Here is a 19,376-nt window from a genome sequence, read left to right as displayed (position 1 = left end):
ACAAAGAGCGAAGGAGCAGAGCCTTGGGAGAGTGGGAGGGAAAAGGAATGGACCCATGACTAATCGGCCAGAGGCTGCCTGACATTTTGCAACAAAGTGCTTGCAACAGCTGTCAAATTCCTTAGGACTATTCCTGCAATCCTCAGCTCAGCTGCCTTTCCTCGTGCCTGGGCCCTACTAGAACGGATCATTTGCGAGAGGGCTCCGATTTGCAAAGTGTGGATCATTCCCGCAAATAATAACGTCGGGGCGCAAGGTTCCCCTACTTCAGTTTTACTGATGGGGAACTGAGCCTGATTATGATAGTGGCAGACTTGAACTCGGGTCTCCTGGATCCAAAACTTCTGAAGCATTCCAAGGACAAGTGTATATATATGTAAAGCACCTATAACAAAACCTGCTCTGTGACACTCTTGGCAACTTGGGGCACTGACTCCCAACTTAGCTGAATTCCCTCACCCTTCCTAGTGAGAGAGGGAAGGGGAAAAGAGAAACCTTCAAAAACCGCAGCTGTGAGCTGTATCGAAAGGGGTCGCTGGGGAGAAAAAGGGGTTGTCCTTGATCTCCTCTGATGCCAGAAACGTTCCAACTGCCTCCTTCCTCAGCTACCACTCGGAGCGCCAGTAGCTGAAGTCCTTTTGCAGTTCCATTCGAGAAAGGAAGGTCCCTCAACTGGCGCCTGGTTCAAATGGCCTGTTGGCTCAGATCCAGCCGGTGGGCTGCCAGTTCCCGCCCCCCCCCCACAATACCCAGATGAAATAAAAGCAAAAATACAGTAAATAAGCCCTTGCAACGATAGGGAGGGCGAGCTTCTTTAGAAAAATCACTGTGTGATGGAAAGAGGGTTTGAGAAGACAAGGCTGGAAGTGGGAAGTTGGGCAAGCAGCACTCACCTGCAGTAGTAGATAAGCAGGCAGAGCAGGATGAGGACCAGCAATGCCAGGGCACCCAGGATGGTGAGCAAGAAAATTGTGTGGTAGGTGGCAATATCCTTTATGCCTCCAACTGCACTGGACAGCCCTGTAACGAAGACACCTCTTTATGGGCTGACCTGAAGGTTTCCCTAAAGCATCTTATGCTGGAAATGGGATGCCGTACTAAATGGGGTTGCCCTGGACCTGATCCAGCAGGGCATAAAGATGCAGCTAATTCATATGTGTGTTTTTTAATCTAATCCCAACTTTATAAATTTTCAAACCGGGTGTGGGGGCTCTCTAAAAGCTTGATTTAAAGTCATGCCAATAATTTTAAGGCATTTTTCCTAATTTACTAAACATTTTGCACGTGGCTTTCTTTTTTATTAAACATCAAAAGATGGGACTAATTAAAAATGCTCAGATTTATATACAGGGCTTTTTTTCCCAGCAGGAACTCACTGGGACCTCCCAGATGGGTGCCATTGCCATGGTAAGAGAACAAGGGAGGTGTTCATGGTGAGTTCCAGCACCTCTTTTCTAGAAAAATAGCACTGGATATCTACAAATATAAATACGAGCAGATTTATGCATGGAGGGATTTATTCCCCATATTCATTTTTGTTCTCCCTAGATGCCCTTTCCCTTAATCCCATACTTATTTCTATTGCATTTTTTTCGGTTTTCAGTTTTTTTCCAACCAGCTCTGGTTGCATTTATTCAGTGCTTGTGTGGCAACCACTCCATGCAAACTGAGAGGCACTCGTTTTTCAGGAACTCATAATCCACAAGATACCACACTCCAAGCAAATTCCCACAAGTGTGCAGAGAATGTGCACTCCTGCTAACACTAGAGATCCGTTAGCACCTTCCTGGCTGGTTCCTCAGCAAAGTAATTAAGAATTTGGTGGTGATATTTTACCCGTTGTTGGAGACAGCATGGCAGCTGCCCAGTAGCCCAGCTGTGGGGACACAAACGTCCAGTAAAGCTGGTTCCCTTCCTTGCGGATGAGGCCTGTCCCATTCCGAATCCACAGACCTGAGAGAAAGAAGAACTGCTGAATCAGAAGTAACCTGAAAGGCCATCTGGACTAAGCCCTATCCCAGACGAAGGACTGGCCACTCACCAGCCGCATCCCTAACCTGCAAAACCTATAAAAGGTAAAAGGTAAAGGACCCCTGGACAGTGAAGTCCAGTCAAAGGCGACTACGGGGTTGTGGCGCTCATCTCACTTCAGGCTCAGGGAGCCGGCGTTTGTCCACAGACAGCTTTCCGGGTCATGTGGCCAGCAGGACTAAACAGCTTCTGGCGCAACGGAACACTGATGGAAACCAGAGCGCATGGAAACTCCGTTTACATTCCTGCCACAGCGGTACCTATTTATCTACTTGCACTGGTATGCTTTCGAACTGCTAGGCTGGCAGGAGCTGGGACAGAGCTATACAGCTAGGCCAGCAGGTGGGGGGGTTGTGGGGGGGGGGAGAGGGAGGGAGGGAGGGAGAGTTATAATGCAGTCCACATAGGTTTTGCAGGTTAGGGATGCGGCTGGTGAGTGGCCAGTCCACAGCAGTCCACATATTCTGTTGTGCAGAAGAAATGCCAAGGAGCATGGGGTCAGCAAACCGTTTCAGCAGAGGGCCAGTCCACTGTCCCTCAGACCTTGTGGGGGGGGCAGACTATATTTTGAAAAAAAAAAGAACAAATTCCTATGCCCCACAAATAACCCAGAGATGCATTTTAAATAAAAGGACACATTCTACTCACGTAAAAATACCAGGCAGGCCCCACAAATAACCCAGAGATGCATTTTAAATAAAAGGACACATTCTACTCATGTAAAAACATGCTGATTCCCGGACTGTCCTCAGGCTGGATTTAGAAGACGATTGGGCCAGATCCGGCCCCTGGGCCTTAGTTTGGGGACCCCTGCCAAGGAGGAAGAGCCAACCTAGAGAACCAATGTGTTCCCCCAGGCATAGTCCTTGATTCTATGGCTCCCCCAGCCCCAATTGGGCACCTCAGGAACTTTTCCCCCAATTTCAGACGGGCTAGTGGCTCCTCATGAACCCACTATGCGTTGCTACAGAGGTTTCAATAGAGCTCATTCCCTAGGTGAGCCAAGAAGACACAGACAAATTGGAGCAAGCAGTGAAACAAACAATGTACATAAAATCCCCTGCTTTTCAGCCACAAATGATGGGTGGTCCCAAACTGGAATCAAAAAGTGGGAGCAGAATCCAGCCGTCAACTCAAAATGCTTTCAGCACGAGCAATTAACTCCCTTATAACAGCACAGCCCCCACTCCCAACCAGATTTCTATTTACAGATGTGGCATCCTCCCCTGCCCCTGGAGTCCTGCTAATGGACTTTTATAAGCACTTAGGTGGTTTTATGGCACCACACAGCCAGGGTGACAGAGGAGGTACTTGGGGTCTGGAAAGAGGCTGGCGCACCCCCCACCAAGCAGGGTGCTTTCTCCGACGGAAGTAACATTGCTCCCTGCCTTGTGTGCCTGTGGAATGTGGCAAGAATTGAGCAGTTCCAATGTGTCTTGCCCGCTCTCACCGCTCTTGAGGTCAAAGCGCCAGGCTGGCACACTGGTGGCTGCTGCAGCGGCGGTATCAGGTGGCAGCGGGATAGAGAGGTGGACGGAGCCAGAGAGCTGGATTTCTGTCCCGTTGCCAGTGAAGAGGTGGACGCTGACAGCGACGATGGGGACCAGCTCCAGCCATGTGCTGTTGGCTGCAAGGGGACAAAGGGGTTAGGAAAAGAGCTGCTTCCACCTCCAGAGACATCCCAAGATACTTTGGTTCCCAAGGCAAAAAAACCAAAAGTCCCCCCCCCATGCACACCACCCAATGATCGTAGAATCGCAGAGTTGAAAGGGACCCAGAGGATCATCTGGTCCAACCCCCTGCAATGCAAGAATATTCAGCAGTCCATACAGGGATCGAACATGCGATCTTGGTGTCAAGAGCACTACGCTCTAAGCCAGGCACCTCCAAACGCGTCCCTCCAGATGTTTCAGGACTACAATTCCCATCATCCCCGACCACTGGTCCCGTTAGCTAGGGGTGATGGGAGTTGTAGTCCCAAAACATCTGGAGGACCGAGTTTGGGGGTGCCTGCTCTAAGCAACCGAGCTGTCCAGCTGATAAAGCTATACAGTCGTACCTTGGTTTTTGAACAGCTTAGTTCTCAAACATTTTGGCTCCCGAACACCACAAACCCAGAAGTGACTGTTCCGGTTTGCGAACTATTTTTTTAAGCCGAACATCCAACGGGGCTTCAGATGCAGCCAATCAGAAGCCGCACTTTGGTTTCTGAGTGTTTTGGAAGTCAAACTGACTTCTGGAATGGATTCCGTTTGACTTCCAAGGTATGACTGTACTAACAAACTTCTTCTTGTTGTTAATTACTCACCCTTCACCCTAAGGGCAGGTTGCAAAACACAACAGTATTAATAACAGTTTGAAACAACTTAACGATCAGAAAAATAAGGTGGGTCAGAAAAACATGCACCTTGTGTAACAAAATCCAGGATAAAGAGGTGTGTGTCTTCAGCACTTGCCTGAAGCTGTATAATAAAAGTGCTGGAAGAACTTCTGAGTTCCACAGCTTAGGGGCCGCCACAGATAAGGCTCTCTCCAAGGCCTCTGAGGGCAGAGGAACTACCACGAGGGCCCCTTCTGCCCATCTCAGCACCCACGAGGGTCTGCAGCGAAGGGGGTGGTCTTTCAGGTATTGAGGGCCTAGGTTATTTAGGGCTTTACACTCTCATGTGAGCACCTTGAACTGCGCCTGGAAATGAACTGGCCACTGATGCAGCTGCTGCTTTTTTTTTAAAAAAAGGGGGCGTTATGAGATCTAAACGGAACCCCAGCCAGAAATCTGGCGGCTGCAATCTGTTTGCTGCCCCCAAATCCACTGCTTTAAGGCAGACAACTATCCCCCTGAGCAATCAAAAGGCTGGTTCCACAGCCTTCAACAATCCGTGTCGCATCCTCACCATTTTTCACCCAGGATCTGGGCCCAGTCCCCTTACCGCTGCCGTTGCTTTCAGCCCCGATGAAAGATGGGAAGCCCCTCATATCCGGCCCACTACTGGCGGCGGTCAGGGAGGCCGAGAGTTGGCTGTAGGTGGAGCTGCGGGGCAGGCGGGCGGATTTGCGCTGGAACTGAGCCCACGGCTGGCTCTTGGCCCCTGTAAGAATCAACCATTTCAGCTGCCAGCCTACCGAGCATAGCTGCCAAGTACCCTGTTTTCCCCGGGAAACCCCCGTATTTTCTTACCATTTCCCACAGGTATCCCGAATGGCAAAATACCCCATATTCCCCACGGATTACGGAGCTCGTGCCAGCGGCCATGTTCTTCTGGTGCTGCGCCGGCACCGGAAGTCGCTTCTACGCACTTCCAGACATGCGTAGAAGCGACTTCCGATGCCGCTGTGCCCATTTCCAAAATGTCCGCAGTGCCAGAAGTCACTTCTACGCATGTCCGGAAGTGCATAGAAGCGACTTCTGGCGCTGCGGACATTTTAGAAATGGGCACAGTGGCATCACAAGTCGCTTCTATGCGTAGAAGCGACTTCCGGTGCCGCACCGCTGCTGATCCCGGATTTTTCAATCTGGAACTTAAACCGTGGGATGCTGCTTGGCCCGATCCCGCCTGCAGTTTGTAACCTGAGATTACATTTGCAACCTGGCAAATGCAAGGAAGCATCCCTGATCATGTGCAGAGTGCTTTCTGCTCACCATTCAGGAAACAAGAGATGCTTCCAGAGATATACAGTGGAACCTCAGTTTTTGAACGTCTCCGTTGATTAATGTTTCGGTTTTTGAACGCCGTAAACCCAGAAGTAAATGCTTTGGTTTTCGATTGCACCTTGGAAGTTGAACTTCTGAGGCGGCTACTGCTGAGTTCAAGATCCTGTCGGCTGGGAAACCAAGCCTCAGTTTTTGAATGTTTCAGAAATCGAATGGTCTTCCGGAACAGATTCCATTAGAGAACCGAGGTACCACTGTACTCAGCTATGGTCTGTATAGCCTAAGGCTGCTCAAATTCATGACAACATATGGAATTTGAATCCTATTGCTTTGTTCTGTATGTATCCCAGTTTTTGTTAGTTTATATTGACTGTAATTCACATTTTTAAAATGTATTTTTAAAGGGTAGAACTTAGCCCTTGATAAGAGAATTTAGTATGCTGAGCAAACCTTGCTCGGTTCCTTCCCATGGATAACAGGAACGCAAGAAATTATGAAAGGTGAACAAAATGAGAGTGACTTGCCTCATTTGGCAAGTTTATGGAGGCATCTCTCTTATGGAGCCCATTAGATCAGAGCAGAGGTCACTGGCCATCTCCCTCCAGGGACCTAGAGCACCCACCACCCTAATTCTCTCATTCATCACTTCACACCAGAGCAGCCCATCTTGATCCCGCAGACTCCTGACCAGCTCACACCGACCCAGGGTCACCTCCTCAGCTCACTAGCTTATACCAGGGACGTCCAACTTCCAAGAGACTGCGATCTACTCACAATTAAAATCTGGCAGTGATCTACCCCTTTTTTGGGGGGGGGTTCAGGTCATAGTTTTTGAGCTTTTTGGGGAGGAACACCCCCTTTTTAAAGGGGTTCAGATCAAAGCTGTTGAGCTTTTATTAAGGAAGTACATTCCGTTTTTAAGGGGTACAGGTCAAAGTTCTTAAGCTTTAATTTTGGGGATTAGGTCATGCAAGTTATTAAAAAAAGCACACCAAGAGATCGCAAATGAGACAGTCAGCCTCGCTGCGAAAACTCCAACTTCCGCTCTAGCGATCTAGAGGATGGGGCAAGGGGGCGGGGCCGGATGGAGGATCGACCAGTAGATCACGATTGACTTGTTGGACATCCCTGGCTTATACAGTTCTATCAAAGGCCCAGAGCACTGACCTTCCTACTTCCCTCCTCCCATCATCCAGCCCAGCTCAAAAAGTCCCTTGAGCTGCAGACGTCTCTCCCAAATGCCCCCTGCGAACTGGCATGGTGCTGATGACTGCCTCCCCCCCCCCCCGGCACAGACTGCCAGAGGCCTTAGAGGAGGTGCAGAGCTTGTAGAGAGCAAGCCAACTTTTTCCTTCATCTCCCCTGACCACCACTTTCTTCCTAGTAGCGTGCACAGAGGGCAGCAAGGTGCTCTGCAGTCTTAAACAGGACCAGCATCCCCTGCAGCCCAGAAGATGGCACTAGCGTTTGTGTGGGATCCCCAAACCCCGGACAGCCAAACCGGCTCCCCGAGTGCCGGCCAGGTGCCCTTCACTTCCTGGCAAATGGAACCGAGGACTTACCTGGAGAGCCGAGGAGGATCTGTACCAGGTCATCATAGAGGATGAGTGTCGCAGGGCGCTCGGGGAGCAGATAGAGGCTGACGGAGGCATAGACTGCAAAGGGAAATTGTAGGAGCGAAGAGAGAAAAAGAGAATCAGACTTACTCAAAGTCCTTCTGTGCCTAGCAGCAAGTTTCCTGATAAAAACCCACTGCAGTAGAACCTCTACTTACAACCGCCTCTACTTGGGCCCGATCCAAGTTGCGAACGCAGCAAACCTGGAAGTAAATACCGGGTTTGCCGCAATTCGCGCATGCGCAGAAGCGGCTTCTGCCGAATGCGCCTGGACACAACGGTACTTCTACCAGTGACCTGGATCAATTTATGGACAGACCTCAGGAACTGATTACATCTGTGAGTAGAGGTTCTACTGTATTTAGTGATAAATCAGAGAAAACAATATTTAGTGATGAATCCAGAGAAAACCCAATTGATATTTGGTCCAATTCAGCAGTAAAGATTGGGTTTCCCTGGGGGAAAGCAGTGGGGCAAGGGCAAGTTTTGATGAGCCCTTAGTTAAATCTGCACCCTGCCTTTCATGGTGATTTACAGTTAACACAAACCATTGTTTGCAAACCCATTTTAAAAAGTGGTCTCCAATTGTGATTTGGAGCACAAACTGTTCAGACATCACATCAAACCATTGTTTAGCTTCATTAATCAAGGCTTAGTGTGATGTCTGAACTGAGCCATTTTGCTTGTTCTCTCTTATGAACCACTCATTAGAGGAGTTTGCTTGCTCTCCCCCCCCCCGCCCCAAATTTATTATTAGTACTGGTCCATCATAAAGTGGGATGGGGAGTTTAATGGAAATACTAATGGTGGAGTGGGAATACTGATTGTATACGCAATGATTTCTGATTGTCCTATCCCAAGATAGCAATTCCATCATGAGTCAGCGCAGCTGCAAAATCTGCTCGTCTCTGGACCATAATTTAAAGATGGATTTGCAAACCCTGATTAAATCTAAACATGCTGTGAATAACCTCAGTGCAGATATAATGCTGCCCCACAAAGAGAACTGAAAAGTGGAAGGTGGAGAGGAAGAGTGGGAGAGAGAGAAATAAGGGGGGGGGGAGGCATGTGTAAGTCACTCCTCATCTCTTAACCATGGTTCTCCTCCCACCTAAATGTTCCTTTTATGTTTCCACAGGGGGAAGCTCTTCCTCCACTTTCCCCTTCTCCACTGGGGTCTTTCGGGGCTCTTATTCTTGGACCTCTGCTATTCTTTTTTTCACACACAGTCTCTGGATGACCTCATTAAATCCCACGGCTTTTTGATACCATCAAGACCTGGGGTGGGGAAACTGTGGCTGGACTACAACTCCCATCATGTCTGTCCACAGGCCATGCTGGTTGGGGATGATGGGAATCGGAGTGCAACAAGAGCTGGGGGACCACAGGTTCCCTGCCTCTGACTTGTACAGAGCACTTTCTTTCTAGACGAGAACCGTCTCCCTCACCTCCACACCTGCATCTCCAGCTGCTTACCCTATCCTAGCCAATCTTTCCACTTGGATACTTCGTCATAATTTCGAATGCTCAAGACAAGACTTCTCATCTTTCCTCTAAAGCGTTCCTTGTACACTCTCCTTAGCCTCTCTCTCTCTTGCCTCCATATTCGATCTGTTGCCATGCCATGCCTCTTCCTCCTTTACAACATTGGGGGAAATGTATCTGTCTCTCTACATCACCTCCTAGTCGTCTCTCACCTGGCTACTCCAATTTCTTCTCTAGCCTTACGTTATCTTACCTTGGTCCCCTTCACCTTTACAGTGTTCTGGGGCCAAAACAATTCACCCCTCTTGCTGCTCTGACCACATGGTAAAGGACCCCTGGACAGTTAAGTCCAGTCAAAGGCGACTCTAGGGTTGCGGCGATCATCTCGCTTTCAGGCCAAGGGAGCCAGTGTTTGTCCACAGACAGCTTTTCAGGTCATGTGGCCAGCAGGACTAAACCGCTTTTGGTGCAACAGGACACCATGACGGAAGCCAAAGTGCACGGAAACGCCGTTTACCTTCCCACCACAGCAGTACCTATTTATCTGCTTGCAGTGGCACGCTTTTGAACTGCTAGGTTGGCAGGAGCTGGGACAGAGCAACAGGAGCTCACCCCACTGCGGGGATTCGAACCGCTGACCTTCTGATCGGCAAGCCCAAGAGGCTCCTCAGTGGTTTAGACCACAGCGCCACCTGCTTCCCACATGACATCCCACCTTATACCCCTACACTTGGCTGCCTTTCTGCCTCAGTGCAGGCTCTTTATTCAATGCTCCCCCCCCCCGTGGCTTTGCCCCCACCTCTTATCTCTTTGCTCTTACATTTCAATACATCCCACCCTACCTGTGATCTTTGCTCATCCAGCTCCTGTTTCTCCCCATTTCTTCCTTGCTGCCCCTTATGGCTGGAAGAGCCTTCCCAGAGCATCTCTGCAATGCCAGCTCTTCCTTCCTGCAAATCCTTTCTCAAAACCCACCTTTTCTAGTCGCAATACTGTGCTGTAACTAATAATAACCGCATGTAATTGATATATAAACACATGCTCTTCCCATTCATTCTTTCTGGATTTCCCAGCCATTCCTCTGTGGTTTCCCTTGTGTTGAATTACAAGATTGGTAAGCCCTTTGGGCAGGAGAAAGTCCTCTTATCCCCTGGAAATTATTGCTAACAACCACTGAAGCTGTTAGATTGAACTGAATCTCTTTGCAAGCGAAGAGTAAATTTGCAAGTCCACATAACAAAGCAGAGTAAAAACTTTTAAAGTCTACTTGGTTCATTCAGCCTTATAGCATGGCAATTTTAGAAAGGTTAATTTTTGTAAAAAAATAATAATAATCACAGTTGCAGGAATAGGATCTGAACTAAAGTAAATATTATTATATTATTCACAGTTTTCATGGCTTTTATTGTGGGTCAAGTAGCAGTGCTCAGGGAGGGAGAGATACATTTATCAGCTCAGTCAGTAGAGCACAAGACTTAACTCTCAGGGTTGTGGGTTCAAGACCCATGTTGGGCAAAAGTTTCCTGCACTGCAGGGGGTTGGACTAGATGACCCTCGTGGCCCCTTCCAACTCTACAATTCTATGATAAGTTGGATGGTGGACTTTGTGGAAACCAAGTTTCCTTGTTTTTTAGATTCCTAGAAGGCAGAATTTCATCCTGTTCATCTTCAATAAATCTGTCAACCAGCTCTAACAAGTGTTCCAACAACCGCATCCTGGAGCAGCCAAGGCCCAGAGCAAAGACAAATGGCCGAAACCGAGGAAAACGTGGAGGGTGCCAGACAGATGGGTCTGTCAGGGACATCTGGCAAGGCTTGTCACAGCCCACCCTCTTCCTTTCTCACCAAGGATGGCAGCTAGAGCATAATTTGAGCCTAGGCTCAGCCTTACAATCTGTTTCAATTTGAGAGTTCAACCCTAAAACATGAGAAGTAGAAATGACTCTGAAATAACTCCGATTTCATCACTCTCCAGGGGAGACAGACCTAACTGGTCCCTAACATGGCTTCTTGGAACCCCAATGCATCCCAGTTTACAACTCACGCACAATCTGAGACACAGCAGTTTGAAGACGTGGGATTTTCAACAAAATCTTGCAGCAAAGAGCAGGGGCAGAACTTCATGCTCTGGCACGGGGTGGGGGGTGGAGAGCAGGTAGGGGCGGACCTGGCGCGCATCCCTGGGGCGTAGCGCACTGCCCACAGGGGCGTGGCACCTGTCCTGGGGGCGTGGCATGCCACGGGTGGGGGTGTGGCACCCAGCGCAGGATCGCGCTGCTGGGGGCAGTGCGCTCCCCCTGCACTCCTCTTCCTCTGCCACTGGCGAAGAGTACTCCTATTCAGCTTGCTGTGTCCTTTTCCAGGATAAACTATCCCGCCCCATACTCCATCCGCCTGGGTTTTTTGTTCCATCCCGCTTCAACCATCAGTCATTACTCTGTGGGTCACTGAGGATGCACAATTGTCAACAGACTGATTTGGAGTTTCCCGTACTTCTGCCAATCCTACGAGGGTTTCCTATGAGCCCTGTTAATGCCTTCCTGTGGGGATAGTTCCATTTTGGATACATAAGGCCCTGCATTCTGAGAGCAAGTTTAGCCTATATAAGATAGTGAGAGGGGGGAATAGTTTGCATGAAAACTGGATCCAAAAAAGCTGGTCTGGTGGCAAACCGTTTTGAAATTTTAAGGTGTGGGGAAGCACTTCAGAAGCAAAACGTATAGCAACAATTAAAAAATAGATTTTTCTGGCATCAGAATTTTACACTGTTCATTCTGGACTGCAGAAAACTACTTTGAACTAAATTATTTTTAAAAAAAATAAAAATGTTGATGAAGCCATAAACCAGACTCCAGGGGGAAAAATAACACTTATAGCTTACTAATTAGAATACCATGAACCTCATATTTCCTACATGTAAAATAAGAATGCGTATTCCCTCCCACCCCCACAGAACTCTGTAGGGTTGTAATAATAATAATAATAATAATAATAATAATAATAATAATAATAATAATAATAATATAATTTATTATTTATACCCTATGCATCTGGCTGGGTCTCCCCATCCACTCTGGGCGGCTCCCAACAGAATATTTAAAACACGATAAAACATCAGACATTAAAAACTTCCCTAAACAGGGCTGCCTTCAGATGTCTTCTAAAAGTCAGGTACTGTAGTTGTTAATTTCCTTGGTGGGAGGGCATTCCACAGGCCGTGCGTCACTACCGAGAAGGCCCTCTGCCTGGTTCCCTGTAACCTCACTTCTCGCAGGGAGGGAACCACCAGAAGACCCTCAGAGCTGGACCTCAGTGTCCAGGCTGGACGATGGGGGTGGAGATGCTCCTTCAGGCATCTGTTTGTCTCAGGGGTGTGTCTCCAGGGGTAAAGTCAAACAGCTGGAGAACCACAGCTCCTGCTGTGACTGCAGAGACGAGTAACTCATAACTGCCGCCTCCCGTGTTGCTTTTGCTGCGTTAGTAGTTCCAAAGTGACCTCCCCAGGACACAAGCCTGGACAGTGTGTTTGGAGGTCCTGGGCCATCCAAACGACAAGAAGAAGAAGAAGAGTTTGGATTTTATATCCCGCTTTATCACTACCCTAAGGAGTCTCAAAGCAGCTAACATTCTCCTTTCCCTTCCTCCCCCACAACAAACACTCTGTGAGGTGAGTGGGGCTGAGAGACTTCAGAGAAGTGTGACTAGCCCAAGATCACCCAGCAGCTGCATGTGGAGGAGCGGAGACGCGAACCCAGTTCCCCAGATTACGAGTCTACCGCTCTTAACCACTACACCACCACCACCACCACCCCACGCCTCGGCCTCGCTGATGTGGTCCAAAGGAAAGCAAAGCCATACATTTGGCATCAGCTTAGCTGCAGGAGTTGCTGGAAGGAGGCATACAAGATACTCTCCAACCATCTTAGGGACTCCACTCCTGATTTCTGTAGGATTTACTCCTCAGCCTTTTCTCTTGAAGGGTACATACATAAATATCTAGTTTTAAAGATGTTAGAGGCCAATCAGAGGTTTGGCCTGTAAACTCATGAGCGGATGTTTACTTAAAAGTTTCCAAATTTGATGGCAAGAAGGAATTTTCACTGGCTAGTGGTTTCTGAGAGGGCTGGGAGCTGCAATCCCCTTTGGCAATCTGAATTGCTTCCCTGAAATATTCCTTGAATCATGGTCAGCATCTCTGGCATGGTATGTTGATGAGCAACAGGAACTAGAACCCTGGGGAGAATGGAAAACGGTGCTTGGGAAAGAACATCAAATGGAGAAAGAAAAAAATGAGGAGGGAAGGCTCTGGTGTTCACTCGTTTAAGTGAACACCCGAATCCTCCTCCTCACTTTTTGCTTGGAGAATAAGTTTCTCCCAAGTGCCCCCAAACCTTGAGGTTTAAATAAAAGAAAAGAAATCTCTAGGAGGTTGACCCTCTGGTTTAAACCTTGAAATATGCGCCACAAAACCTTTGGGCAACAATGACACACTGGCTGTAGGGAGATTGCAATATCATGCTCATAGCAGGGCCGGCCAAAGGCATTTTGCTGCCTGTATGAAAGGATTGCTGCTATTCCAAATGCAGAAGCCAGCTGCACTGAGAGTCTTACTCCAATACTGGGGACAGGACAAGATCCTCCACCACAACACCTAAGGGCAGCAGGCTAGCTTAGGAGACGCAGGGCAGGTCCCATGTGCTCTGTCCCTACTCACCACTCCAACTGGCATTGCTTGTTACCTGTGCAAACAAATGGCGCAGTGCAGCATCAGCACAACATGTGTGCGATTGCAATGTCTGCTGGGGCACATCGCCTTGGCTGGCTCCCCCTCTGCCTGCTCGCTCAGTCACAGCCATTCCCAACCATACCACAAGTGACGCATCAGGAGAAAGCAACTAGGTGAGGCAGCTCAGACCAGCCACAAAGATACATCACTGCCATCTGAGTAGAAGCCAGCTGCTGTCTCCCTCCAGCTTGCAGTGTCTAAAGACAGGACAACAACTGTGAGCATGTATGTGACAGTCTAACGCCAGTGATTAAGATTTAACATCTTGACTTATGATAGGTACTATCAGGCTCTCTATAAACCTGGGTTGCCACTGCCACTCTGGGCGGCTTCCAACATACCATATATAAAAACATAAAGGTAAAGGTAAAGGACCCCTGGCCGTCAGGTCCAGTCGCGGATGACTCTGGGGTTGCGGCACTCATCTCGCTTTACTGGCTGAGGGAGCTGACGTTTGTCCGCAGACAGTTTTTCCAGGTCATGTGGCCAGCATGACCAAGCCACTTCTGGTGAAACCAGAGCAGTGCACGGAAACGCCATTTACCTTCCCACCGGAGCGCTACCTATTTATCTACTTGCACTTTGACGTGCTTTCAAACTGCGAGGTTGGCAGGAGCTGGGACCGAGCAACGGGAGCTCACCCCGTTGTGGGGATTCGAACCGCCGACCTTCTGATCAGCAAGCCCTAGGCTCAGTGGTTCAGACCACAGCACCACCCGCGTCCCATATAAAAATATAATAAACCATTAAACTTTTTTTTAAAAAAATTCCCTATACAGGGCTGCCTTCAGATGTCTTCTAAAGTTTGTAGTGTTACTTATCTCCTTGGCTTAACTCCATACCCTCCAACATTTCTCCGAGGAAAATAGGGATGTCCTAAGGAAAAGCGGGACATTCCGGGATCAAATCAGAAACCGGGACAACTTCTGTAAATCCAGAACTGTCCCTGGAAAATAAAGACGCTTGTAGGGACTGAGATATGTGAATTGGAAGCTAAGCCAACTTGCTTCCGAAACACAGCGTGCATGCACTTTAATTCAAAATCCTGTTCTGGCCTTCTCCTGTGTCCAAAAAGGTATGTAAACACAAGACATCTATATTTTTATGCATGTGTGTGTTGGTTGCCTCCTATTTCCTGCCTACAGGCAGAAATTATTGATAGTGTTATACGCCAGCTGTGATTTTTGCTTCCAACCCCCAGGGTGGGTCAATGAGGTGACCTTATTACCAGCGCCAGTGAGTCTTTGCCAGTGCACATTAAGGGTTCATACATAATGTGTGCACTTTGCTTCATTTGCAAGGGGTAAGGGCTCCCCATCTTATTCTGTACACCCCAGATGGTTGAATTATTTCACTATAAATTATCTCTCCCCCCCAAAAAAAATTTATCTGCCCCATAGCAGAAGTACTCTAGGAAGGCAGTGTTGTGCAGTGGTTAGACTGCTGGTCTGGGAGATCAGGGTTCAAATCCCCACTAAGTCATGAAGCTCACTGGGTGACCTTGGAGTCAGTCATAGGCTCTTAACCTACCACACAGAGTCATTGTAGGGGTTAACTGAGGAGGGGTGGGTGTGGACCAAGTACATGGAGAAAAAAGTGGGCTATACATGCAATAAATAAGCTCCTCTGCTGGCCTGCTTAAGAAAGCTGGAAGGGCCAGCCTGATGGAGATGTCAGTCGCCAACCTAGCATCCAGAGATCTCCACATGGTCGCAACCAGTCACACAACGCCCCAGTACGTTTCCGAGCACAATTCAAAGTGTTGGTGCTGACCTTTAAAGCCCTAAATGGCCTCGGTCCAGTATACCTGAAGGAGCGTCTCCGCCTCCATCATTCTGCCTGAGGTCCAGCACCGAGGGCCTTCTGGCAGTTCCCTCACTGCGAGAAGCCAGGTTACAGGGAACCAGGCAGAGGGCCTTCTCGGTAGTGGCACCCGCCCTGTAGAACGCCCTCCCACCAGATGTCAAAAAGAAAAATAACTACCAGACTTTTAGAGGGCATTTGAAGGCAGCCCTGTTTAGGGAAGCTTTTAATCTTTAAGAAATTAGTGCATTCTAATTTTTCTGTTGGAAGCCGCCCAGAGTGGCTGAGGAAACCCAGCCAGATGGGCGGGGTATAAATATATTATTATTATTATTATTATTATTATTATTATTATTATTATTATTATACAACATGCCTGGCGAATTTCCAGCACTGAGATTAACTTTTGGTTAGATCTAGCAGTGCTCTTGTAAATGTTCTTATTTATTTGTGTACTGAACGCACGCTATGATATGAGATTCGTACATACTGAGTGGGATCTAGCCACGTGACACTGAGATGCTGGGCTCGTGCCATCATCCAAGTGAAATGGCTCTTCTGTAAAATATTGAGACGTACCACCATTCTAGCGAGGAGGAAGGAGCGACCTCATTCTACCTACCAAAGCAACACATATTCCTTTATTCCTACAGAACAGATGTTGGTGAAAGCTGATAAAGGTTTGCATCCTTTATGACCCCCCACCCCCACCCATGAAGTGCCCATCATGCACTGACAGCCCCCCCCCCAACCCGTGGTCTTCTAGCCACCCAGACTCCCTCCTAGCCATTGGGCACCGCAACTCACGTGGCAGCTTATTGACGCGCCAAGGAACAGAGTTTGTAACAAAACCACGCTTGGAGGCTGTGACGATGACCCAGGTGCCCAGGCGGTAGCTGATGGGGAGCAGGCCGACACCCTCATGGTCGGTGGCGCCTGAAGCCAGAGATGTCTGGTTGCCATACACTTCCACGGCTGCCTGAGGCAATGGGGACAGGTCGCCGTTCTCATAGACCTGGACCTTGATGACCACCTCTGGAGGAAAGAGAGAGAATACAGAAAGGGGGTGTGAGGACAGCAAGCTCGCCCCCAATGTTTTCCCCAACTCAAAAGTAACTTGTATGGTTTCTCAGTGGCCATTCCCCTCCCTTTGTTGGTATCCGTGTTGCCATTTCATTTGAACAAAAGGTGTGGCTAGTGAAAACAATAAGGGGGGTTCAGTTTCCTTTCCACCTCTAAGGCCTCCATGACCTTCCTGTAAAGGTAAAGGTAAAGGGGCCCCTGACCATCAGGTCCAGTCGTGTCCGACCCTGGGGTTGCGGCGCTCATCTCGCTCTATAGGCCAAGGGAGCCGGCGTTTGTCCGCAGACAGCTTCCGGGTCATGTGGCCAGCATGACAAAGCTGCTTCTGGCGAACCAGAGCAGCGCACGGAAACGCCGTTTACCTTCCCGCCAGAGCAGTCCCTATTTATCTACTTGCACTTTCAAACTGCTAGGTGGGCAGGAGCTGGGACCGAGCAACGGGAGCTCACCCCATTGCAGGAATTCGAACCGCCGACCTTCTGATCAGCAAGCCCTAGACTCTGTAGTTTAAACCACAGATTCAGTTTCCTTTCCACCTCTAAGGCCTCCATGACCTTCCTGTAGCCACCCTATTTGGTCCATTGTCCTTAAGATGTCACGTCTCCTCAGCCCTCTTCCTATTTGGCTACCCAGCGTATCATCTTTCGCTCATTTCTGCTCACAACACAGAACCCCTCCCACTGTTCCTTTGCGTGTGAGGATTTCCTCTCCGGCAATCCAACTCCTCGCTTCCCTCACTGCAGCTGCCCCAGTTTCAACACTCTCTGTCTGGCGTGCGCTCTTTGCTAGCCTGTGAATGCACAGGAACATCATAACCACTCGGGTAATGGTTTGTGTATATGTGAGTCACACAAGTGAAAAGCAATGTTGGGAGCATCAGGATTCCACACATCTAGTTGCCGACAGCAACTGTCTCTCCTCCTCCTCCTCTGCCAACACCCCTCCACGATGCCCCGCACAGAATCTTCTCCCTTTAGTTATCTGCAAATTGAGGAAGGCTTAGGAGAGGCTGTGGTCTTTATTTTTTCCTGGGTCTGAAGAATGGAGAAACCAGCAGGGTATCCTGTGGAACCAACTCCTAAGGGCCAAGATCCCTTCATCCGCCCCCACCCCCAATAGAATATGTTATGAGGCTGCCCCACTGAAGTTGATGGGCACTGCTATTCAAATGGTGTGTGCACCACATCTTGTGATAAGATCATGTGTGGTGGGGCTTACCTGGGTGCCCCAATATTTTATTTTATTCAAGCTGCCACCCCTGACTCTCTCACAGTGCTCAGGAACCAATAAGACCTCAATTCTCCCCTAAGTCCTCTGTATTACCCCAATTCAAAGCAGGCTAGTAAATCACAGAATCATAAGAGTTTGAAGGGACCCTGAGGGCAATCTAGTCAAGCCCCCTGCAATGCAGAAATTCTAGTTCGAAATCTAGTTGAAATATGTAGAAGTCCTTATGCAAGTTATGTTCCCATATCAGAATGATGCAACTCTAAAGACAAAAAAGGGGGGGGGATAACAGGCAAACATTAACATGCATTCTTATAGCCATCTGTTTATCCCAAATAAATGAAAGACCACCCCACAGTGGTGGGAAACGTACTTTAGACACAGAAGAACTGTGAAAGTGGAGCAGTGCTAGCAAGAAGGGGAAGCAAAAATGGGATATTTCACTGAGTAGTTTAGAATACCAAACCCTAGCAAAAGGTTTGTCTCACTGTATTTCCCGCTATGCAATTCCCTGTAGCTCAAGCAGAGCTGGCTCCCATCACCCCAGTCCATTCCAACAATGTGCAAACTTGAGGATTGGTCACACATGGCAAAGATCTCCTCTGCTGGCTGCCTGCCTGACATATTCTCCTCACCCTGCGTGCAAACAGAAGAAGACCTCCGGACAGAGGGGCTGATTCAACTCCACTTGGCTTTGGATGTAAGCTCCCTGGTGACCAGGAAGCTCCAGCTGGAGGGAGGCCACTGCTGCTTCCTCTCTCCATCAAGGGGCTGCCTGGAAGAAGTGCTGGGGGTATACTCCACGCAAAATCAAGGTGGAGCTGGGGTCAGTCATTGCTCACAAAGTGCATTCAGAGACTAGCTGCTTACAGGGGAAGAGGAAGCAGAGCTATCACCCCTCAATTTGCACAGCTAGAATAACATTTGGAATACAGAGTGCAACTCCTTTGCACTTCCTGTTACCGTGTGACTTGGAAAAATCAAAGGCCATTGTGTAAAAATACCCCACCAAAACAAGGCTATCCTTGACTTAATTTGTGCTAAAACATTTTGAGCTACAAGATACTGTATTGCCCTTGGGGAAAAAACCCAGCTTATTGGACAGGGCACAGATGTACAGACCTCTGGTCCGGAGGACACAGCAGAGAGCAGATTTGAGGACAGACTCAAGCAGCTGAGCTCCCAGTAGTTTTTGGCAGGAGGAGCTCGATGCAAAATCAGAATAATCACCTAAGACAAATCTAAGAAAGACAAATTTGGGGGGGGGGAATAACCCACAGCCCCTTCACCTGCAAAGAAAACACACAGCAGCTATCCTTTCCCCTTGCTGTTCTGGCATCTTACCTGAAAACAGGCTGGCTGGGAGGAGGAATGTTGTTTGGTTTCCTATTGTGATCAGTGAGCAACCCAACTTTCAACAGGAGACAAAGGGTTCTGGAGGCCCAAATCCCCCAGCGTGAGCAGCAACAGAAGTTCTGTAAAAAGGTCCCCTTTTAGTCACCTCAGCTGCTCGCTGCTATGTAGAAGTCACAAAGGTTGAGGTGCCTAAAGGAAAGGCTGTAAAAGCCTGCTGGGAGCAAAGGAGTTAAAGAGCTCTTTGCCTGCCTCATGGCTCTTTAACTCCCTCTCTGCCAGTGGGAAGGGAGGGTGCAAATGACAGGAATAATAATAAATGTAAACGGTAATAATAATA

General features: G+C 48.6%; 1 protein-coding gene across 2 annotated transcripts in view; it reads right to left on the bottom strand.

Moving 5' to 3' along the window:
* FAM171A2 (family with sequence similarity 171 member A2) overlaps positions 1–19,376 on the bottom strand; it is a 38,432-nt gene that overhangs the window by 3,876 nt on the left and 15,180 nt on the right. The window contains exons 2-7 of one of the 2 annotated variants that reach the window (XM_060282335.2): positions 16,181–16,408; positions 7,246–7,338; positions 4,926–5,120; positions 3,482–3,658; positions 1,837–1,953; positions 894–1,020 (exon numbers count right to left, since the gene is read on the bottom strand). In XM_060282335.2, the coding sequence (XP_060138318.2) occupies positions 894–1,020; positions 1,837–1,953; positions 3,482–3,658; positions 4,926–5,120; positions 7,246–7,338; positions 16,181–16,408 (937 nt within the window). The remainder of the gene's footprint in view (positions 1–893; positions 1,021–1,836; positions 1,954–3,481; positions 3,659–4,925; positions 5,121–7,245; positions 7,339–16,180; positions 16,409–19,376) is intronic. The other variant, XM_035134992.3, reaches the window with a different exon arrangement.

The sequence above is a fragment of the Zootoca vivipara genome, chromosome 12, assembly GCF_965207765.1.
Source record: "Zootoca vivipara chromosome 12, rZooViv2.hap1.1, whole genome shotgun sequence".
Taxonomy (NCBI): Eukaryota; Metazoa; Chordata; class Lepidosauria; order Squamata; family Lacertidae; genus Zootoca; species Zootoca vivipara.
This window is presented reverse-complemented; position numbering and strand designations above follow the sequence as displayed.